Source organism: Antechinus flavipes, chromosome 2 (genome assembly GCF_016432865.1).
Source record: "Antechinus flavipes isolate AdamAnt ecotype Samford, QLD, Australia chromosome 2, AdamAnt_v2, whole genome shotgun sequence".
NCBI classification, from domain to species: Eukaryota; Metazoa; Chordata; class Mammalia; order Dasyuromorphia; family Dasyuridae; genus Antechinus; species Antechinus flavipes.
In genome coordinates, this window is record NC_067399.1 from 257,940,162 (window position 1) to 257,963,532 (window position 23,371).

Consider the following 23,371-nt stretch of genomic DNA (forward strand, 5'->3'; position numbering starts at 1 on the left):
TGCCAGAATAATGTTCTTAATGCACAGTTTGGCCATGTCACTTCCCTGCCCCCCCAAAACCTTCTCTGGCTCCGTATTATCCATAAAATCAGAGACAGCCACCGTGGGCTGCTATTTAAGGACCTCCATAATTTGACTTCAACCCATTTTTCAAGTTTCATTTCACACTAACCCCCATCATAGAATCTACATTTTAGCCAAATTGGAATATTATCTGTTTGCTGCATTTTGCTTGCATCTTTGTGTGCCTGAAATATGTTCTCCTTCCTCATCTTCCCCCAGTTCATTTCTTTCCATTCTTTTCTTCTATTAAGGCCCAGCTGAGTCTTCCCAGAAGTCCCCAGTTGAAAGTAATCTCCTTCTTCCCCAACATACACACATCAAAGGCACATATTATTCTACATCCATTGGTCTCTCTCTTTTGTCCTTATCCCATTCTGCTTTGTAGCATATTTATTTAGGTCTCTATTTCCCCTAGAAGACTGTAAACTTCCTGAGAGTAAGCACTGTGTTGTTTGCCATCTTTGTATCCCTAAAACAGAACAAAATACCCTGAATATAGTAGGCACTTCATAATTTTTTGTTTAATTAAGCTGGATTGAATTTCTTGTTGGGATCTGACTACTAACTATAGAAATAAGCATTAGGATGAGAATGATGACTCAATTAAATTCCATCCAATTCAATAAACATTCATGAAATTCCTACTGTGTGCAAGGCCCTGTCCTGCAAGGCTGCCAGAGATGCAGGACATCACCCTGTCCTGTCCTCAGGAAGCTTACAATCTAGCGGAAGAAACAAGATAGGATTTACTCATAGAATAGCAATAAAAGGTAGGGTATCAAAACATCCACAAAAGAGAATTTGTATCACAAAAGAGATACAAAATGTTCTGGGAGTAGAGGAGGGGGAAAAATCATTTTCCACTGGGTGGGATCTGGAAAAACTTTAGGAGGAGGAAGCATGTGAATTATGCCTTGATCCAGGAATATAGAACAAAGGATTAGAACTGGAAGGGATCAGAGAGACCTGCAACACCAGCTCCTTTATTTTATAGTTGAGGGAACCGAGGCAGAGAGTAATTAAGTGACTAACTCAGAGTTACACAACTAGTAAGTGTCTAGGATTTGAAAACAGGTCTTCCTAAAGGCAAGTTCAGAATTCAGTCCTCTACACCAGACTGGATAGAATTAAAACTGGGAGAGGGAGAACTCTAGGCCTAGGAAACAGGGAGAGCAAAAGCAATGAAGCAGAAAAGTCTTTCCACCTAAAGAGAATAATTGAGGAAGCCCAGTGGCTTTGAAGCCAGAGGAACTGGGTTCAAATTTCACTCTATCATTTACTGTGCATGTGTGACACTGAATAAATCACTTAACCTACCTTGTTAGCCTGTTTCCTCTTCTATAAATATAAAGGCAGCTAGATGGCACAATGTCTGGTCTGGAGTCAAAAAGAGCCGAGGTCCAGCCTCAAACACTTCTTAACTGTGTGACCCTGAAAAAGCCACTTTCCATCTGTCTCAGTCCCTCTTCTCCCCAGCACCAAGCATACTTCCCAAAGTGGAGCTCTATTACCCTGGGGGAAACGACCACTCTGGTCTCCCACTGCCCTAGGGTTCCCTCCCCGAGCTGCAGGGCTCAGGCTGGAAATCCAGGCTGTCATGTCAAGTCTCTGCTGCCCTCTCCCTCCACAGAGAGCTCAGGGGTCAATGCCTCCCTGCCCCGTTCTGCTCCCTTTGCCCTTCACTCCTGGGGAACCGGGGAGGGGGAGAAAAGTGACTTACGAGAAGGCAAAAGCCACCAGGGCCCCACTGACCACAATGAAGTCCAGAATGTTCCACAGGTCTCGGAAATAAGAGCCAGGATGAAGCAGCAGCCCCAGGTCAATCATCTCCAAGAGAAGACAATGAACATTATCAGCATTAGAGTGAGGTGGGAGGCAAGTCCTGCCTGCCCTTACAAAGCCACCAGGTCAGCTTCACACAGAAGTCCTGCATGGGCCTAGGAAAGCTGTCATTATCCTAGAAAAGGTCTAACAGAACACTCTCCTGTGGTTTCACTCCCCACCCCTGTAATTTTCCAAATAAAGATATTCCTCTTGGCTGTCCTATATATTGTCTCTCCTTTTAGAAAGTATAAGATCCTTGAAGATAGGGACTTACTTTGCTTTTGTACTTGTATCTCCAGCACTTAACTCTATGCTTGACACATAGTAAGCACTTCATGTTTTTTCATTCATTCATGGAACTTCTTTCCTCTCCTAGTTTCTCCCTTTCTCTCTGTCTCTCTGTCTCTGTCTCTCTCTCTGTGTCTCTCTCTTTCTCTCTCTCCTTTCTCTGTCTCTGTCTCTCTGTCTCTGTCTCTCTCCTTTCTCTCTGTCTCTCTCCTTTCTCTCTCTTTGTTTCTCTCTCTCTCTTTCTCTCTCTCCTTTTTCTCTCTGTCTCTGTCTCTCTCTCTCCCTCTGTCTCTCTCTGTCTCTCCTTTCTCTGTCTGTCTGTCTCTGTCTGTCTCTCTCCTCTCTCTCTCTCTCTCTCTTTCTCTCTCTCTCTCTCTTTCTCTGTGTGTGTGTGTCTCTCTCTCTATCTCTGTCTGTCTCTCTACACTCTCCCTCTCTCTCTCTCTCTCTCTGTCTCTGTCTCTCTCAGTCTGTCTCTGTCTCTCTCAGTCTGTCTCTCTCTCTCTCTCTCTCTCTCTCTCTCTCTCTCTCTCTCTCTCTCTCTCTCTCTCTCTCTCTCCTCTCTCTCTCACTCTCCTGCCTTACTGAGGTACCAATCCAGATTAGCCCAGTTCAGGCCTAATCTCTCCATACTAAGAGTTCTCATTCCACAAGATCTCGATAAAAATTACAGGGGCCAATCAATAAGCACCCCTTTTCATACCCTATGTGGGTTAAACCCAAGGACTCGCTATACCCAGGACCACCAAAGCTCCCTATATATCTCTACTTCTATCACATTTGACTCTCCCACATAAGGGTAAAAGGGGGATTGAAAACTGGGATCTGCTCAGGAAGTGTGGCTCCTCCCCTGAGGGGTGCCCTGGCCACATAAATACATGCATAAACACAAACCAGGGATCCCAAAAAGACAGACACACAGTAGCTACACTGTACAGATATAGCCCCACCATTACAAGGCTACATTGGGCAATCTGGAACACATAGAGGACATGACACCATCTAGTTCCAGGACTAAAAGGTCTTCAGCTCATCTAGACTATGTCCACAATGCCAGATCTCAGAGGTCCAGTCTCTATTAACTAAGGAAATTCACCTATGTCCCCTATGTCTCCTATGAGCAAAAGATCCCAACCCTCAAGCCCATGCTTGGTTTATCATGTTCAGACCCCGGGGAGCAGCTGTGTGATCCAGGTGGTGCTGTATCTTAGATCTTACCTTGATTACCATCTCAAAGGTGAAGACCCCAGTGAAAATGTAATCCATGTACTTGAGAACCTAAGGCATAACAAAGGAAGATTCTTTTTCAGAGGCCGAGCACATAAAACTGAGGGTGATTTCTACAGCTCCCATTCCATTACTTGGTGAAACAACTGGTTATATTGAAAAGAGCTCCAGATTTGGGATGAAAACATGAGGATCCTGGTCCTAGCTCTATCATATATATCACATATTCCCTCAATCTCTCTGAGATTCATCTTCCTCATCCACAAAAAAAAAAAAATGGGATTAAACAATCCCAATGCTACTGCTTCAAAGGGATCAGAAAGCACTTTGTTACTCCAGAGCAGAGGAACCAAATACATGGCCCAAAACATCACAGAATATAGCATGAACCAAATTAAGATATAACTAGGAAATAACAAAATAAATAAAATACAGATAATGTTTTTGATGCTGTTTTTAATGTCAATACATGATCTACAGGGACCTTTGATGGCCCTCATGTCTATCTAAGTTTGACACTACTCTCTATAGTATTGTGGAAGCATCTGCTGTGGTTGCTCTTCTCAAATCTATGGCCTCTGAAACCTCATGTTTGGAAGTCGAGCTTCCTAAAACATAATCTGGAAAAGGGAGGAAAGCACCTGGTTGAGAATCCCTTCCAGAAGGTGAGTAGATTCTTTTTCTGGGAACAACTACTCACAACAGTGATGTTTCAGAGTAAAGATGAATTAACTACTTGCTCTGACTTCTAACTTACTGTGTGACCTTGGGTCAAACACTTCCTCTCCAGTGTGATGGAAAGAAGGCTGAATTTAGAGTCTCAGGAACTAGGTTCAAATCTTAGCTCTGCCCCATACTATCTTGTGACCTTCACAGAGTCATTTAATCTTGTGGCCTCAGTTTGTTCATTTGTAAAATCTCAAAGGTCTTTTTTAACTCTAGGTCTATGGTTCATTTTTCTGACCCCATCTCTGTCCAGTCCCCAGTGCTGGGACATATCCTCCTCTTTCTTCTACATTTTCGTCAGGGAGTACCCCAGACCTGCTGGAAAGGAGAACAGAGGAGGGCAGAGACAGCAGCCACTCACGTTGTTCCTGGGCGAGTCGGCCTGTACTGGATCCTCAGCAGCCAGAGCAATGCTGCTGAGGGCGATGACCCCGAGGATGACCATTTCAAAGTAACGCATATTCACTATGTAGTGGCAGGCACGCCGGAGTCTGGAGGATAAAGGCAAAGAAATGGGCAGAGGAAGATCTGCACTCCCTAAAGGAAGAAGGGACCTTGTCCACAGATTCATCCCAGGGAGTATCTTTACCCTGGGCTAGGGCTGTCAGAGGCTGTGTGGGACCAAACATCCCCCTCAACTGGATGGCCAGATTGTCTGAGAATTTGGCATGGGAGAAGAGAGGAGATACCCAGAGCAGAGGAGAGTGAGGGTGGAGTACATTAGAATGGGTGCAAAGTCACTGATCCTAGAAAAAAATGTTACCCTCTAATGATATCTCCTTCTTTCTCTTTCTCCCCCCTTTCTTTCCTCCCTCCCTCCCTCCCTCTCTCTCTTTCTCTCTTCCCTTCTCCTCCTCCTCTTCCTCCTCCATTATTTCCCCTCTTTTCTCTTCATTCCCCCTTTTCCCTACCTAATTCCTATTTGATCCATGAAAGTTTTCCCCCTAAAATAAAGCTTCTAAACTAATACTAATTGTCCTGGAGAAAAGATAATTTAACATTCCTTTCTTTCTTGAGAAAAGGGATGACAGATGTCAAATGTCACATATACTACAGGTAATTTTTGCTTAATCATTTTTCTTTGTTAAGAAGGAGGATTTAATTTGGAGGTGAGCATGAACAAGTATATTCAGAAAAGACTGTTTAACTGCTATAAAAAGGTATCAATAAATTATTTTTGAAAATAAAACATAGCTTCCAATTTGTTTTCATTTGTCAAGCATGTCCACTCCAGAGTCAGTGCCATCACCTTAACCCTACAAATTCTGTCTTCAGTTTTTGATATCTCATATTCTAGACTGAAGCCTAAAAGAGTCAGTCTCCAGTTTGGAAAAGAAAAAAGAGGGCAGAGGTGGCAAATGGAAAAGGTGGAAGCAATTCTGAAACATAAAGAAGGGGCACGATTAGATTCATAGACATCCTGTGAAGTTTGAAAGAGGTAATATCTGGGAAAAATCAAAGTGCTACTTTTCACAGCAAGTGATAAATAAGGATTTCAGTGCCTCCAGAGCTGATAGTAGATAAAAACATAAATTGATTTCTGTGAGGTTCATATAAGGTCTTGGAGGACAGACCCCCCAAATGGCTAATTAGAAGATGCAAGGATAGTTTTAAGAGCATCACCTACAGTGTAAAAGTACCATCATAGACAAAAATATCACTTTCCTAGACAAAACCCTTTGTCCACATCACAGCAAGAATTTGGGTGGGTTCCCCATGGCTCTGAGTCTGAAATTTTCCTAATAATATGTCCTTATGAGTTTATATAGACTCAAGATATAACTGTGTGGCAATGTGTACAGACCATAATATTGAAAAAATGTCCATGCATATATTTTGAAAATAAAAAGCTTTAATTAAAAAAAAAAAAAAGAAGAAGAAGCAACCTTTAGAAACAGCTGAGTGGCCCAATGGATAAAGTACTGGGCCTGAAGTCAGGAAAATCAAAGTTCAAATCTGGCCTCAGACTCTTAGTAGCTATGTGACTCTAGGTTAGTCACTTAATCTGTTTGCATTAATCCACTGGAGAAAGAAATGGCAAACCACTACGTTATCTTTGACAAGAAAACCTCATGGACAATATGGTCCACAGGATCATGAAGAGCTGGACATGACTAAACAAGAAAAATATTTGTTTTAAAAAAAGGCACAGCCCTTATTGTATAATAGGTACAAAACAAAGACATGGTATATGATAGAAGGAATGTTATGGTGTGTATGTACAGACTGTGGATGCAAGTGTGTCCAAGATCACACAGTCTTCAGATAACTGTGCCAGTGTGGGGTATGAAAGCATAGGGGAGGGGAAGGAGAAAGGAAGAAAATGAATGGGCCATTGTGACTGATTTGATGTGAGGGAGAGAGGAATTAAGAACTCTGGAGTTTGGCTAGTAGCTGAAATTGTCTGTGAAAACAGATAAAAAGAAAAAAGGGAGTGACTCTTAAGAGAGAAGAAGCAGAAGGCTAGAACTGAGCCCTGGGAAACATCTACATTTAAAGAGCAGAGGAAATTAAAAAGCTAAAGCAATGTTTTCTTCTTTCTCATTTTTTTTCCTTTTTGATCTGATTTTTGTTGTGCAGCATGATAAATATGGAAATATGTTTAGAAGAATTGCACATTACAAGAACTGTAACCTATATTGGATTACTTGCTGTCTGGGGGAAGGGAGAGAGGGGGACAGAAGGAGAAAAAATTGGAATATAAATTTTTGCAAGGGTAAATGTTGAAAACTATCTTTGCATATATTTTGAAAAATAAAAAGCTACTTTAAAAAAGGAAAAAAAGGTAAAGCAAATGATTGTTATAGGAAGGGTTCAGGTAGCCTGTCTTCCAAGTCATTGAGTCCCTCCCTTCTTGTCTAATTCAGACTTCTTGAAACACAGTCTCTGTCATGTCACTCCTTTGTTTAAAGACTTACTACATGCATCAAGTCTAAGGCCTGTATTCAAGGCCTTATATTACCTAGTCCCTGCCTCACTTTCAAACTTTCCTCCTTCTCTTCCCCTACATGTACCCATTAGATTGGCAGCTTCTTGAGGGCTGGGACTCTTTTACCTCTCTTTATATCCCCAGAACTTAGCCTTGAGCCTACACCTGATAGGCACTTAATAAATGATTATTGACTGACTATCCCTGTGCTCCATGTGAGCTGATTTTCTCCCTATCAACACATTCCCAACACACACACACACACACACACACACACACACACACACACACACTTGAAATGAACTCCTTCCAATCAAATCTTACTCATTTTTCCAAGATCCATCATCTTACATTGATTACAGCCCACACTAATCTCTCTCCCTCTGCCTCTGGCACTTAAGAATCTATGCTATTTCATCTGATACTTAAATAGCCCCTTTTGTGACCTATCCACAGCAGGCAATGACTCAGAATGCCTGAAGGACTTGGTGGATACATCCAACATCTCAATATGGAGCAGGAGAAAATTGCTGAAACCTGAGTGAGTATGTAAGTCTAAGATACCCAGCAGGGAAGGCACCCAAATCCTTCCAGTATCCTAAATCCTTGCCCTGTCACAAGAGCAACAGAAAGGGAGAGCTAGACTGACATACAATTGTTACCTGTGAGTTAGTTTTGTCTTCCCAACTACAGCATCAGCTCCTTAAGACCAAGTTTCATATTTCTCCTGCTCCCTCTGAGCATCCGGCCCATGGCCGGGTAAAGAGAATCTCAATACTTTCCATTTAATTACAGCCCACTTGGGAGGATGGTTTCAAATCTATGTATTGAAAGCTGGCTCAGCTACTTCCTCCACAGAACTCTAGGAAGCATAGGTTAGGCTTCTGGTACACAGGCAACTTTCCACACACATACAGCACACAAACAAGTATCTATAGGATGCAGGAATTCATGAGAAATCTTACAGGTTGGTGGGGCTTAAGCAGAACATGGAGCTATAAGGGAGAATTGGACGGGGTCCACTCCTTGTCACGTCACCAGCTTCTACGTCCTTCTTCTCTTCCATTTTACCTTCAAAGTCAACATTGTTCACTGTAAGAAGAAACAAGGTCAACAGATACAGGTTAGTAACACACCCACAAAGCCCACAGAACTAATTCACCACATGCCAGCAGGGCCAACGCCACCGTGAAGCAAATGAAAAGAACTAAGGTGCTCCTGTTCCTTTTGGAGGTACAGTATGAAGGGAAGAAAGAACTCCAGGGAAGTACACTGAATCAAAAGATCTAGGTTCTACTCTTTTTCTACTTCTTATAAACTGTTGCCTTAAGCAAATCACTTAATCTCTTCAAGTTCATTTTTTCCATCTATAAAATGGTGATAACAACTTCACAGTATTGTTATTAAACAATGAAATAGCACATGTGTGAAAATTTTTTGAAGATATAAAGCATTGTTATGAATGTAAAGTGCTATGATTGCTCTTGAAATTAATTAGCATTGTTGTCCCAATAAAGTCCTATGGCAGTGCCTTAATCGTGATTTAGAGATGACCTTGATTGTGGAGGGTAAGATTGACAGATCCAACCAATTTTCAAAGGCTTAAGAGTATAATCGCAATGATGGACTGAATGTTTACTGTCCAAAAACCAGCCAAGCTAAGTTTAAGAAATTTGTTATGGAGATTGGTTAAAGGAAGACCATCTACTAAGGTACAAAGCAGGTTGCAATCTGCACTGTTGGAGGAAGCACCTATTCTGGAAAAATTATGGATCTTTCAATAATTGGAATATTATTGTTGCTATATGTGAAGCTACAAAGACAACACCTAGGGACTGGTTGAGAAAATCAATTATACCCTTTGGGCCTGTAAAAAATAAAATAAAATACAATTCACTCAGTAATTCAAGTTTAAGAGTTGGGTTTTGAAGGATATAGTTGAAAATGATAAATCAAAGAAACTATTTGGAGATAATGGGAAAAACTAAATATTGTTTTTTATATTTTGTATGAATCTGATTATTAATTTGACTAGCTAATGCCAATAAGCCAGAATGAATCAGAAAAAATGTTTTGTTATATTCGTAGTGTGGCATTCGCCATCTGCAGTTGATGGGGAATACATTATTCACAATTCAGCTAACAATATTTATACATTATATGAAACAAAGAAAAAGAAAAATAGTTATTCATTAAAATGCAGGCAGTTATACGAAGAGAAATAATATATATGTTTTTTTAAATGCAAGGAACATAGATAAGGAGTTATCTTCTTAATATAGCTAGTTTTACAAAATCAAAAAGAACTATCCATAAGGTCATGCAAGGGAGTAGGATGTTCCCAAGACTCTGGAATCCTCAATCTTCAGCAACCAAGTTTTTTTGTATTGATAAGAGAGATTGATAAGTCTTTTTGTATTGATAAGATTTATCGTGTAAATAGGGGAGAAGACAGTGAAGGACATACACCATAAAATAGCTAATACAGAACAAATTATGAGGAGAAGATCTGGCTGGGCTTATCCATATCGCTCTTTAGCATCATTGACAGTATAAGAGCTAACTGAGGACAGATGGGTTCTAAAAGCAGAGGTAGGGACTATTTTGCTTGGAAGAAAGCTTTGTAACTGCTCCAGGGAACTGCAGAATCCTGCTATGTGAAGACCTGTCTGGAGACATCCATATTCCTCTGTTAGGAAGAACTTCAACATAATAGAAGTCATCCCCCAAGGTCTTGACACCTTGCCCCCTACCACCCACTCTAGTTTAAATGGCAAACTCAGAGCTCAAGAAAGCAGATCTAAGAATCTTTGTAGTTCTCTGGTGTACAGGGAATAGCTTGTAACTAAAACACCAATCTGCCCCCCAAAACAAAACAAAACAAAACAAAACATGATTTCCATACCTAGTCAAGAGAAAAAAGTAGAAAGCGACAGATCCTAGACTTAGGGCAATTTAGGGCTTCACTGAAACAATATCATATGTCTGCTCTATTGAAAGGGCTTCATACCATTTCAGAAGCCTGAGAGTAGCAAAAAAGAAAGTTTTATTCAAACAAAAAATTAGAGAATCTCAGAATAAAAGCAAAACATACTTGCCAGAGACTATTGCTTAAAAGCAACCACTGACATCTAGGCCTAGAGTCCAGAACAGTAAATTGTTTGAGACACTCTGCTCTGCTCATGGATCTATTACTGTCTTAATGCTAAATCTTTTGTTAGTTTCTGCTCTCCTCCATGAATACTGTCTGGATACATTGTTGTAAGAGTGTAACTGAGGTTTATGGATGTATATGTTTACTTTACTAGAATACAAAATTAAGAATGACAAAAGTAACAAAAACATTATAACATTTTAGTAAAAATAAAAACAATATAGCTAAGAGTAAAAAAGAAACAGCTGAGAAAATCTTTACAGCAAATTTCTTTGATAAAAATCTCACACCCAAGATATATAAGGAATTAATTCACATTTATAAGAATAAGAACCTTTCTCCATTTGATAAATGATCAAAGGATTTGAACAGAGAAATAAATTCAAGCTATCAAGAGTCAGATTTTTAAAAATGACCCAAATCACTAAATTTTTTATTGTTTAGTTATTTCAGTCATGTTTGACTCTTTGTGACCTGTTTTCAAGTTTTCTTGGCAAAAGTAATTTGCCATTTTCTTGTCCAGATCATTTTATAGCTGAGAAACCTGAGGCATACAGGGTTAAGTGATTTGTCTAGGGAACTAGTAAATGTCTGAGGCTGGATTTTAATCAAAGTCTTCCTGACTCCAGGCCTGCCACCCTATCCTCCCTTGCCTTGCTGCCTGGCTGTCTAATTAATTTCAGAAATTCAAATGAAAAAAATTGAGTTTCCCTGTCACACCACACTGCAAAGTTGACCCAAAAAAAGGAAAGTGACAAATGTTGGAAGGCCTTGGGGGGGGGGAGGGATATGGGGAGAGGAAGGTATAAAGATGCATCATTGATAATGGAGTAATGAAATAGTCAAGCTATTCTGAAAAGCAATTTGGAATTATGTTCAAAAAGTTATTACAATAGGCACACTCTTTAACCTAGCAATTTCACTATGAGACTTATACTCCAAAGAGATAAAGAGAGTAAAAGGACCCATATATACACAAATTTTATTATAGTTCTTTCCATAGTGGCAAAGAATTGTACCCTAAAGAAGATTCTCATCAACTGGAAAACAAATGATTGTATATGCACATAATGGAATATAATTGTGCTATGTGGAATGATGAAAAGTGTGTTTCTAGATTTGGCCAACTACAATGGATTATAGATTATAAAAATTGGCCAATACAATGGCCAACCAAAAAAGACTCATGATAAAGAATGCTCCTCACCTCCTAACAGACAGATACAGAATGACACATATATTGCCAGTTCTGGGAATGGATTTTGCTTGATGATGCATAATTGATCTAAGATTTTTTTTTTTTTTTAAGGGAGAGGTAAGGAAGACAGAGAGAAAATAAGTACATATAAATTGCAAAAAATAAATAAATAAATTTTTAAAGTGTCGATGTTGTCATTGTTATGGATTTGTGTAAATGGAAGGTTGTGCCAGCTCCATGAGAGAGAAGGATGTAAGCACCGTGTTAGATGCCAAACCCTTGGGTGATAGTGATAATATGATTGGATTGTTGCCTGTCCACAACATACCTGTTATTCTTCCTCCCTCCTCTACACCTTTATCTTCCCTATGCCTGTCCTCTATCCCTAGAATGTCTTCCCTGTTCAATTCTTAACCATCCTTTAAAATTCAATTAAAATGCCATTTTCTCTATGAAACCTTCCTTTGTAGACCCCACAGAGCCCCCCTCTTTTTTGTACCATTCTGATACATTAAGGGACATTATATATTTATGTTTCATCCCCTTAGTAGCTCTAAGAGGGCAAGAGCCACATCTTAGTTAAATTAGCAATTTCCTTTGGCAACCAGTATAAGCTGGGCTCACATTTAAGAAAAGTGTGATGAGTGAATAAATGAATGACTCTTGTCTTCCATATGGTAGCATATTTGGGCACATACACCACAAGATGTCAATTCCTATTCTAGACTGTGGAGGATCTAAGATATCACCACTTCCTTTTCATCCCTAATTTGGATGCCTGAAGGTTCACTATGTAACAATGATAGCTAGCATTTATATAGTGCAGAGAGTGGTCCACTGGGCATGGGAGGGAAAGGGGAATAATAATAATAATAATAATAATAATAATAATAATAATAAATAACATTTATATAGCACTTACTATGTGCCAGACATTGTGCTAAATGCTTTACAATTGTTAGCCCTTGATCCTAACAACAACCCTATTTTACTCCCCAGTTTTATAGAAATAAAGCTTTAAAGTAGTTTCTGGACAAATCAAAGTATTACTTTTCACAGTGGATATCTAATAAGGATTTCAGTGCCCACCAAGTTGATGCTAGCTGAAAATATAAACTGATCCCAACCAGGTTGAGATAAGGGCCTGGAAGACAAGGTTGCTGTAGATAACCAGGGAAAACAAGGAAGGTTTTAAGAATAGCTCCTACAAGGTGAAGATATTATAGACAAAAATGCCATTTTCTCAGTACCAGACCTGATATCTTCATCCTACCTGGACTTAGAGGCTCAAAACTTGGCAACTTGACATAACTCTCAGCCTCTGACTGAACTGGGAAAGAACTCATTTAGAGCGGACACTTGACACTCTATCAGTTAGGAACTGAACCCATTCCTCCCATGGAGAGATCCAGGTCTGTGGCTTGTGGTTGTGAATGAACATGATAAACATAAGGATTTCAGTGCCCAAGATGACCACAGTTCCTGAGCATATTTTCCCAAGCAGAAAAGCTACAAACAGCCAATAGGAATACTGCCCTGGCTTTATTAGCAATCCAGAAATTCCTGAACTTCCTCTAATTTGCCACTTTTCTCCTTAAAGATGTAGGAAACTAACCAGAAAACAAGAACCCAATCTCTTTAATAGTTATCTCATATTTATTTTGTGTGTACATATATACATATGTGTATATATATACATACATATATATTATGGTTATATATAGATGGACATATATACACAGTCCATTTTATACACACACACACACATATAATCTCTCCCTTTGGAATGTAAACTCACGAGGGCAGGCACTGTTTCACTTTTTGTCATGATATCACCATTGCTTAGCATATTGTCTAGCCCGTACTAAAGACCAGGTACTATTTAATCTCCCTATGGGAGGTAATTGGGATGGCTTTCATATCTCATCAATCTATTTCCTTACCTACATTCCACTTTCTTCTTTTTCCTTCTTTTCCAAGGTCTGCCTTATATACCTATACTGCTGAGGTCAACCTACCAAGAGTAGTGAAGGTTTAAAAAGCCTGCTACCTCTGTTTTAACTGAGCCTTCTGCAGAAGGATTTTATTTTCCTTATACTTGTTCAGTTTTTCATTTTTAATTATTTTCATTAGCTGATATTTCAGCTCCCCAGAGTGACAGATTTCCTGGGATCATTCATGAAATATATTGACTCATAAGATGTAATTTGACAGATTAAATCCATTATTATCTGTCAGAGCAAATTTACCACCCAACCTCCCAAGAGAGAGGTGGAACAGCATTAGGAAACAACTATGAAAAAAAGACACCACATTGGAAACTGACCAACATTCTCTCAAATCCAAATTTGTTCACCTTCACAGTCTCTACAGAACTCCAACGGAAGCTACTCTCAGGATTTCTGATTCAAAACTCCCCCAGAACCAAAGGCTGGCCCAAGACAGAATCCTGGAGTTTAAGAAAAGTTCTGGGAGAGCTGGGAGGTGATTTTCTGTTTGGAACTAAAAGAACCATAGTTCAGTTAAGTAGTTGTTGATAATAGCTAACTGGTCATAAGAAATATACTTAATGAAACCATGTATTATATTTCTTTAAATCTTGTTCTAGTTGAATATTATGTTGGTAACTATAATCAACAGTTAACTGTTATTATATCTTTTTCAAGATGTTTCATTGTGGCATAAAAATGACTTTAATGCCTCATTGGTTGTGTCAGACAACCTTTGGCCAGTTCTACCAATCTGTTAAAAGGCCCAATTAAAGTCTCTTTGTTTTTTCTGAGGTTTATTCTGAATGTGAAGGAAGCTTATCACCAAATGCTTGGCCACAATTAAGTAGCTGAGGCAAACAGAAGTTTCATTCAATATCAGTGGCAGGAGTACCCACCCTGATGAAATTATGTTTTCTAAATACTGAATGCACTGATCAAAATTTTTAAGACATGTTTTCATATAGAAAAAAACAACAACAACCACCACCTTTTAATTGAGTGGCAAATACTATGAAAGTCCCTTTCTGCCATTTGTCCACATTTACATATCTATAAGAACCCTGAAACGTTAAATTATGACAACATAATAAAGACAAAATCTTTCACTTAGTAGCAGCTAATATGAAAAACAAGCAGAGCATCTAAAAGAAAATAATTGGTCTGTGAAGTTTCACCTTGCAGAGACACACTAACACTGATTTATTCTCACCTGTTATTTTTGTGTAGAAAATATTTTTTATTAAGACTGCAAAAGGCTGTATTTCAATTAAAACTCAAGCCAATGCAATTTAATTCAGTATTTGCTGTGTACTTTTTATGGTCCCAGTGCAAGGATGCTTACCAACCTGAGTTATTTAGGGGGAAATACAACCCCCTCATTGCCATGATGATTTCAGTTTCCTCATCATTGCTGGAGGGCTCATTCAGATACTGATTGCTCAAGAAACTCTCCACACAGCCAGGCTCACCCTTAGGCCCTCATTAACTCATGCCAAGATCAGTTTCTTAGCCCCCTCACAGGCTTCCCTGCCTCCACCCCCAATCCCTCAGCTCCACCATGCCCACAGCAAGGATTAATCATCCTAAAACTCACTCATTATAGATTCTCAAAATATTAGAAATGTAAGGGACCTTCAGAAGCCCTCTAGGCCAATCCTTTCCTTTTGCAGATAAGAAAACTGAGATTCAGAAAGAAGTGCGTTGCCCCTGGATGGCAGGACCCTATATGCACAGCTGCAAATGATTGCTTGCTCTATATACTGAGTTGATAATACATAATATTGATACATTGATAATATTCATCTGAGATGCCTGTAGCACTCCCTGAATATAAAGTATGAAGCATCTTGTAAACTATAAAGAATGGAGAGTTGGAGAGTTGAAAAGGATTTCTAGCTCAACCCATACACTATTGCAATCCCTGCTACAAATGGTTAATGGACCCTTGAAGAAGTTCACAGAGCAGTAACCCAGCACTTTTTGAAGCAGTAGAATCCATTCTTAGACAGCTCAACTTGTTAGGAAGCATTTTCCCTCAGATATCAAGCCCAAATTCTCTTCCCAACTTCCATGGTTCCAGGTGATGGTCTCCCAGGACAAATAAAATTAGTATAATCTCTCCTCCAAGTGACAGTTCTTGGCGTAGATGAAGACTGCCATCATGGCACTCCTGAGCTTCTCTTTTCCAAGCAAAACATTCCTAGTTCTTTTAACCAATTTTTCTTTGACATTGAGCCAAGGCCTTTCACCATTCTATTGCCCTTATCCACCTATGATACATGTGTGAGGGATTAATTTGCTATAGATAAGATGCTATCGTAGAAATAGTACTTCATTTGGTGTAAGGGGATCTGCATTCAAATCCTCATTCTGCCGCACTTTTCTTCATTCTCTGAATAGTCTGTCCTGTTCATTATGCTGAAAAAAGCCCTTTTTCCTCTTTTCTTTGGGTCTAGTAATAGCTTTCCTTCATCAACACCAGATTCTCTTGAAACAACAATTAAGAAATCAGTCAGTCAGTTTTCCTGGGGACTTCCACTTCCATCATTGACAAATTTACTTCATTGAAAATCAATCAGTCAACAAGCAATTATTAAATATCTACATGCCAGATACCGTGCTAAGTTCTGGGCATACAACAAAAAGCATGCTTGTTCTCTTATGGAGCTCACAAAGCAATATAGCAGAAGATGGTGGTTGGAGCATGGTCATGTGGAGATGGTAACGGGGACTGGATGCAGAGTAGGTGAAGGTGCTGTCATTTCTCCTGAAAAGTCAATAACTGTCCTAGAGAATGAAGCAAATGCCAATCTGCCCCCAAGAAATGGAGCCTCCTCCTAAGCTTTCTGATCACGCCACTAATAGATCTTGAGCTTTAGAACAAATCCCTTTGAGCAGGATTATCCAAGCTGGCAAAGATTTTGGCCTAAATAGGGTTCTCTTCTTGGGTGTCACTTTATATTTTATAGCTCATAAGATTATAGAATCATATATTTAGGGTTGAAACATTTTCAAACCTTTTATTTACAGATGAAGAAACAGATTTAGTGATGAGTAACAAGGAGATTTTTAAGTCCTTTAAAATCTTAGTAGATGGAGGGAATTTGACTTCTTGGTAGTTTTTTTTTTTTTTTAAATTTAGAAATGTCTGTATTAGCTACATATCTCCTGCCTGATCCTTTAAACTGTGAGTTCCTTGAAGGAAGAGACTGTTTTTCAATTATCTTTGTATTTCCCAGTGTTTAATTAAGCATAGTGGCTAGCACATAGCAAACACTTAATAAATGCTTACTGACAAGGGTAGATAGAAGTATGTGTCAAACTTTCTGTCTTATGGCCTCTTGTCTCATGGCTGCCGAATCCCTTTTTGTGGCAATTTTCCACCCTATTTCTGAAGGACAATCTTAATATAATCCAGCCCTACCCTAACAGCTCTTGCCCCTGCATCAGAGTCAACCATTTTTATTAAGAAACTGCACAGATACAAATGAACAACTAGGTGGCTAGGTGGTGCACAGAGACTCATCTTGCTGAGTTCCTGTTTACCTCAGTTTCCTCATCTGTAAAATGATTTGGAGAAGGAAATGCAAAACTACTTCAGTATCTTTGCAAGAAAACACTAAACAAGATCACAAAGAATTGGATATAACAAAAAAAAAAATGACTGAACAACAACAATAGATACAGACATATTTAACTTCTCTTTCACTTGGCTAGAAAATTCTCTCCACCTATAAAGCATGTATTCCCTTATAATATAATAAAAGCCTTTTCCTTACCTGAGAGTTTCTTGCACTAATGAAATCACAAGTCCAATCCCTCTCATTTGGATATGATATTTCATTGGGGAAGGAACTCTCAGGTGAGGAAAATGGCTCCACCAATATAGAACAGCAACTGGTCTGCTTCTTGCAGTCTTAAAGACTGCCTAGAGTGCTGAAAAGTTGTTTCCCTCAGTGTCATAGAGCCAATCAGAAGTGTGTCTTTAACCCTAAGGTTGCATGTCCATGCTCCTTGTTATAAAGTACTACAGTTATCTCTTCTACATCTCAACTTTTCTTATCACAGTTTTGATTTTCCAGATTGAGGCTTTGTGATGTGGAAGGGAAAACTGTATACAAATGGGAGCTTATAAAAAAGTATATAAAACATATAAAGGATAGAAGTGTAAGGCACATTATATGTGCATATGGGTGTATAGAATCTGTATGTATATGTATATATATGTGCATATTTATAATATATATATATATATATTACTAAGCAGCCATAAGCAATTAAGAATGTTGATTTTATTTACCTATGATCTCCTTAAGAGAATTGTGTGACCAGAATAGAACTTTTCTGATTATCTATAATTTTAGTTTACCCAAAAGGAAAAGAATCTATATGTATAAAAATATTTATAGCAGCTCTTTTATTGCTGGCAAAAAATTGGAAATTGAGGGATGCTTATCAATTGGGAAATGGCTGAATGAGTTGTGATATGTGATTGTGGTGGAGTATTATTGTACTATTAGAAATGATGAACAAAATACTTTCAGAAAAACCTGGACTTGAATGAATTGAGACAAAGTGAAGTAAGCAGAATCAGAACATTATACACAAAAAGTACAATATTATATGATGATCAATTGTGAATGAATTAGTTTTTCTCAGAAATACCATGATTCAAGACTATTCTAAAGGATTCATGATGAAAACTACTATTTGCTTCCAGAGAAAGAACTAATGGAGTCTGAATGTAGATTGAATCATTCTGTTTTTTGGGGGTTTTTTGCTTTATTTTTCTTGGATTGGGTGTGTGTGTGTGTGTGTGTGTGTGTGTGTGTGTGTGTGTGTGTTTTCTTTCACATGATTAACATGGAAATATGTTTTTCATGATTGCACATGACTGATTGCTTTCTCAGGGAAAGAATAAGGAAAGGGGAGGAACTTGAAGCCTTACAAAATGAATGTAAAAATACTGTTTTTACATGTGATTAGAAAAAAATAAAATACTAAATATTTAGAGTATAATTCTAGCTTATATGTAAGACTACTTCCACTGAGGTTCAGACCTTTCTCAAGCCCTGCATAATATAGATTGCAAACTAGATCCATGTCATTTCATGAACAGAATTACTTGAAGACCGACAATGTGTCATCACCTGTTCATTGCTTACTCTCCGATCCCCATTAGAATAAAATCCTCTTCCACAAGAAACTATTTTTGTTCCTAACAGATATATTCACCCTTCACCCCAAGAATCTTCCCTTTCACTTTTTAGATCACTAATACACTCACCAAAAAAAGCAAAACTTATCATCAATCACCTAGATTCAATAATCTCAAAGTAGGATTCCCTCTCATTGATTACCAAGACCCAGGAGATCTAGGCAGGTGGGATGAGGAAGCTAGGAGAGGTACAGGGCAAGAGAGTAAGAAGAACGAGAAAAATGTCAAAAGAGCAAGTAGGAAGCTCTAGTTCACAGCTTCAAAAAACAAAATGCCTTATGCTGAGTCTCCTTTTGTGAAGATGGAACCTCAACAAATCCAAAACAGCTACCATCTTCTCTCTTAAGCACACTCCTCTGAATTTCCCAGTTTCTGTTGAGGATACCACCATCCTAGGTGTCCCAACTCAGTTGCCATGTCTTGTCAATTCTACTTTCACTGAACTTCTAGCACCTTTCCCCTTCCTTCATATCACTGCTACCCTATTTTAGGGCACTTTTCTTTTTTTCACTGCAGTAACTTTCTATTTGATCTCCATGTTCCAGTCTCTTCTGTCTTCAATCCATACTCCACACAGCTACCAAAATGACCATGTCATTCCTCTGCTCAGGAATCTTTAATGGCTCCCTATGGTCTTGAGGATAAAATAGAACTTTTCATCTCATTATTTAAAGTCTTCAACAACCTGCTTTTAGCCTATCTTTCCAGACTTATTTCACACCACTCTACTTCATGTATCTCACATCTCTGCCAAACTGGTCTACTTGCTATTCATCCCCACACCACCCCCAACTCAGCATTTAAACTCCTGGCTGCATGCCTTTGTACTGGTTTGTCCCCTGAGCCCAAGATATACTCCCTTATCACTGCAACCTCTTAGAATCTGAAATGATTATTAAATAGCCAGAGATCCACTTTTTCCCCCTCCTATCTCTTCATTCTCTACACAGTCAAGTCAGCATCTAAAGGACATTGCGGATAAGACAGGATTAACTTTCTCCTCAGTCTTCTTCAGATCCCACTCAAGTGAAAAAGCCCATTGGGTTTCACTCAGGCTTGGGTGGGGATAGATCTTTTGTCTAGACTGCCAAAAGCTGGGTATGATCTAGAAATAATAGTGATCAGTCATCTTCGGAAGCCCCTTTCATTACATATCATTACAATATTCATTCTTTGTGTTAATTGTTAACCAATAAGTTCTCAGAACACCCACTCTTCTAAGAGTTGAGTGGATTCCATGAGGGATGTTTGGCATGGGCACTAACTCATTTTGTTAATTGTTTGCTAGCCTAATTAATAAAATGACTAATTACCCAGAAACTATCTCATGAACTTTTCATATATCACAAATTTTTAGGTCAATTAGCTTAGGTCAAGTGCTCCCTCCCATAGGAAGTCTTATTGGATCCACCTATACCAAAGTTCTTAACCTTTTTGGTATCATGGGCTTCTTTGGCAGTCTGCTAAGACCTATGGATCCCTTCTCATAATGTAAGGAAAGGAAACTATGTTGAAAGTATTTTTTTTAATGTTCATGGACATCAAATTGAGTTTTAGTCTGATCCTTATTAATTTTTTCCCTCCTCCAATTATCTTGCACTGATTTATCTTTTTACAGACTGCTTCCCCCAGAACTGCAGAAACTATACGAGGTTTTACTTTGTTCCTTTTAGTCCTTGAGACATTGGAGCAAAGCATAGTGCTTCCAATGTAGGAGTTATGCTTGTTGAATTGAAATGAAGTGCATATACATCCCTGGACCACCCACACAGCCAACCTCCTATTTCAGTCTTCCTCATCTCTTGCCTGGACTATTTTCATGGCCTCCTAATTAGTCCAGATTTGTTTCATATCACAACCTTTTCTATATGCTACACCCCATTATTCCCTTTACAAGATATTTAATCTTTCACCTCTGTGAGAAGCCACGTTGCTTTGTCCATGTTTCACATACAACTGCTGGTTTTCCCACATTTAAATTTTTCCCTTGGTTTCTAGTTTGGGCTTTTTGTTGTTGTTGTTTTGGGGTTTTTTGGGGGAGGGGTTGAAAAGGGTTGGTAGGATCTTTGAGGATTTTTTTGGCTTAGTATTTAGTACCAAGCACACATTGTCAAGTGTTTAATAAATGGCTATTAAATCAAATGTCTCAAAAAGAATCTGAGTTAAGAGGGAACCTAATGAGGGTAGAGCCAACCTCATTTCCCCCTTCCTGCTCCCTGACCATGGCAGGGAAGATGTCAGAACTTCCTGGGTAGCATAGTTACCATATGGAGGAACTGCATTGGGTACATTGGGTATTTTACATTGGGTATATTCCTAAGAAGTTGTAGGGGAAGAAATCTAATTTTTGTAAGTTGAATTCTATTTTAATATGTGAAAGGAAACTAGGAGAACTCCCTCCCTTGAAATGCAAAAACTCCCCCTCAGTTTATCTGTTTTCCAAGTTTAGATGTCCATATATTGGGTTTTCTTAAAGCAAAGTAAGCCTGCTTGTTGATCTCAGGTAGGAAATACAAAAAGACTGCTGACTCAGAGCACTTCTGCAAGAAGCCTTTTCTGCATTTCCCTGTCATTCCTTCCCTCCAATTGCTAGTGTCTTCTCTCTACACTGAAACATGTTTGTTTGAGCATTGTCTTCCCCATTAGAGAAAGGGAATGAAGCTTTTGTCTGTGTCTCCTCAAAGCTTTAGTACAGTACCTGGTTCATAGTTAAGTGCTTAACAAATGTTTGTTGACTGACTGATTTCTTCCCTACTCTGTTCCTTGGATCATGGCCCTTGCTAGAGGGCAGGTAGGCTTCAAACAGTCCTGACCAACGTCTTTCTCACTAGCAAGGAAGCCATTTCCCCCATGTGGCCTGGACTGACTCCCTGCCATGTGGGGTAAAGGGCTCTGAGATACCGAATGAGAGATGGTGTAAGCAGCGGTTTGGAGAATCCCAACACAAGGGATTTGGGGGATGGCAAGTAGGGCTTCCTCTCTACTCCCCCCCACACTTCACTGGCTGATACCTCAACGTCTTGTAAGAGGAAACAAGAACTTAAGAGCACCACAAAAGGAAAGGAAGCTTAAAATCCCATGTGCAGACCACGGGCAGGGCCCACAGTGAGACACATTCACTCACACTAAAGCATTGGCATTGGAAGGAGAGATTATCTGAGGGTCAGTTTGCAACAGAGGGGCCAAGAAAGTAAAAGCCAGAAGGCCTCCAGAAAGAAAAGGGGGATAATTTAGTCACACTTTAACCCCATCAGTCAGATTAAATCCCTCCCTTGTATCCAGGTCTCCAGGGCAAGCCAACCTTCTGGCTTCATTTTCACTCCTATTTACCCCAGAGCCTGCAGGGAAGGGAGAGGGTGGAGTTAAGGCCAGGGAATCACTCACTTGGAACCACTGTGGTCTCTCCAGGGGCAGTCAGGGTCACTGGGATGCGTATGGTGAGGGTCTCCAGGGATGGCTGGGTCATACGATGCACATTCTTCTGGTTATCTGCGTCCTCTGGCTGCTCGCTCACCTTCTGCAGACAGGTACTGGGCAGTGTATGAATGGGGATGGTCACCATCCCACCACTGGCCTCCGCCTCACATTGATTCTCCCTGTAACCCAAGAAAGGACGTCAGATCCTTGCTGACCAGTACCCCCCCTGGCAGGCAGAATGAGCAGAATGAGCCACAACCTGCCCACGGCCCAATTCCTTCACATACCAGAGTCCCAGCAAATGGGAGCCAAAAGGACACAATGACTTCCACACACTCTAGCTCTAAGATCCTTTCTATGTGTCAGGGGCAGTCCTACTTTCTACACTGGCAACAGGGCCAAAGAGACAAGGCCTGGAAACCAGAGGATCTGAGTTTGAACATTGTCCCATTCATTTATTACCTGCTTCTTCCACTAAAAGCCATTTACAGTCTCTGTTCCTCAGTGTCCTCATCTGTAGAAACCAGGATTGGCACTAGATTGCTTTTAAGGTCCCTTGTGCTTCTACATCTGCTTTCCTTTGATCTCCCTTTTCTACTCTCATTAGTAATGGGGGTGGGGGATCAGTGCAGGGATTGTGGACAGAAGAGTGGGGATGGTGAACAGGGCAGACTGTATGGAACTGAAGAACCATTAGGTAATGCCTGATGGAAAATTCCATAAATGGTCCAATTTCTATGGAAATTAATCAGTACAAGAAGAAAGGAGGCATATCTCAGCTCAGCAACACTGGAATTTTCTTCAAGGTCCAGCTGAAAACTAGCTTCTCCAAGAAGCCTTCTCTGACTTACCCTTACCACAATTACCTTCCTCTTATTTCATACCCATTAGAATAGAAGCCCCTATAGAGTACAGAATTAGAAGGCTTCTAATAGGAGCCATCACTTGTCTCTTCTTTATCCCTAGCACAGTGCCTGGCACATAGGAGATGCTTAGAAAATATTTATTGACCGAGTCATTGAGTGAAGGAATTTACCCAGAGCTAGAATATGAGAGTTAAAAAGAGACATTACAGGTGGAGTTCAATCCCCTTATTTATAAATGAGGAAACTAAAGCTCAAAGAGGAAAAAAAAATGACTTGTTCAAAGTGACAGTGCAAGGGAAGTTGAATTGTACTAAAAATAATTTATTATCTCTAAATATTTCATCTAAATGGAAAGAGTCATGGACTCCTCCTGGAGACCTTTCTAGTTTAGTTGTGCCACATCCTATCTATGAGGCCTTAGCTACTTCCTCTCTGGACCTCAGTTTCCTTTTCTGCTAAATGAGGGAGTT

The 23,371-nt window shown here is 39.5% G+C and overlaps 1 protein-coding gene across 1 annotated transcript in view; it reads right to left on the reverse strand.

Moving 5' to 3' along the window:
• The window catches only part of CACNA1B (calcium voltage-gated channel subunit alpha1 B), a 252,680-nt gene that overhangs the window by 91,670 nt on the left and 137,639 nt on the right, over positions 1-23,371 (reverse strand). Inside the window, exons 21-25 of the mRNA XM_051976837.1 lie at positions 22,003-22,214; positions 8,023-8,149; positions 4,490-4,619; positions 3,394-3,453; positions 1,784-1,890 (exon numbers count right to left, since the gene is read on the reverse strand). Of these exons, the coding sequence (XP_051832797.1) occupies positions 1,784-1,890; positions 3,394-3,453; positions 4,490-4,619; positions 8,023-8,149; positions 22,003-22,214 (636 nt within the window). The remainder of the gene's footprint in view (positions 1-1,783; positions 1,891-3,393; positions 3,454-4,489; positions 4,620-8,022; positions 8,150-22,002; positions 22,215-23,371) is intronic.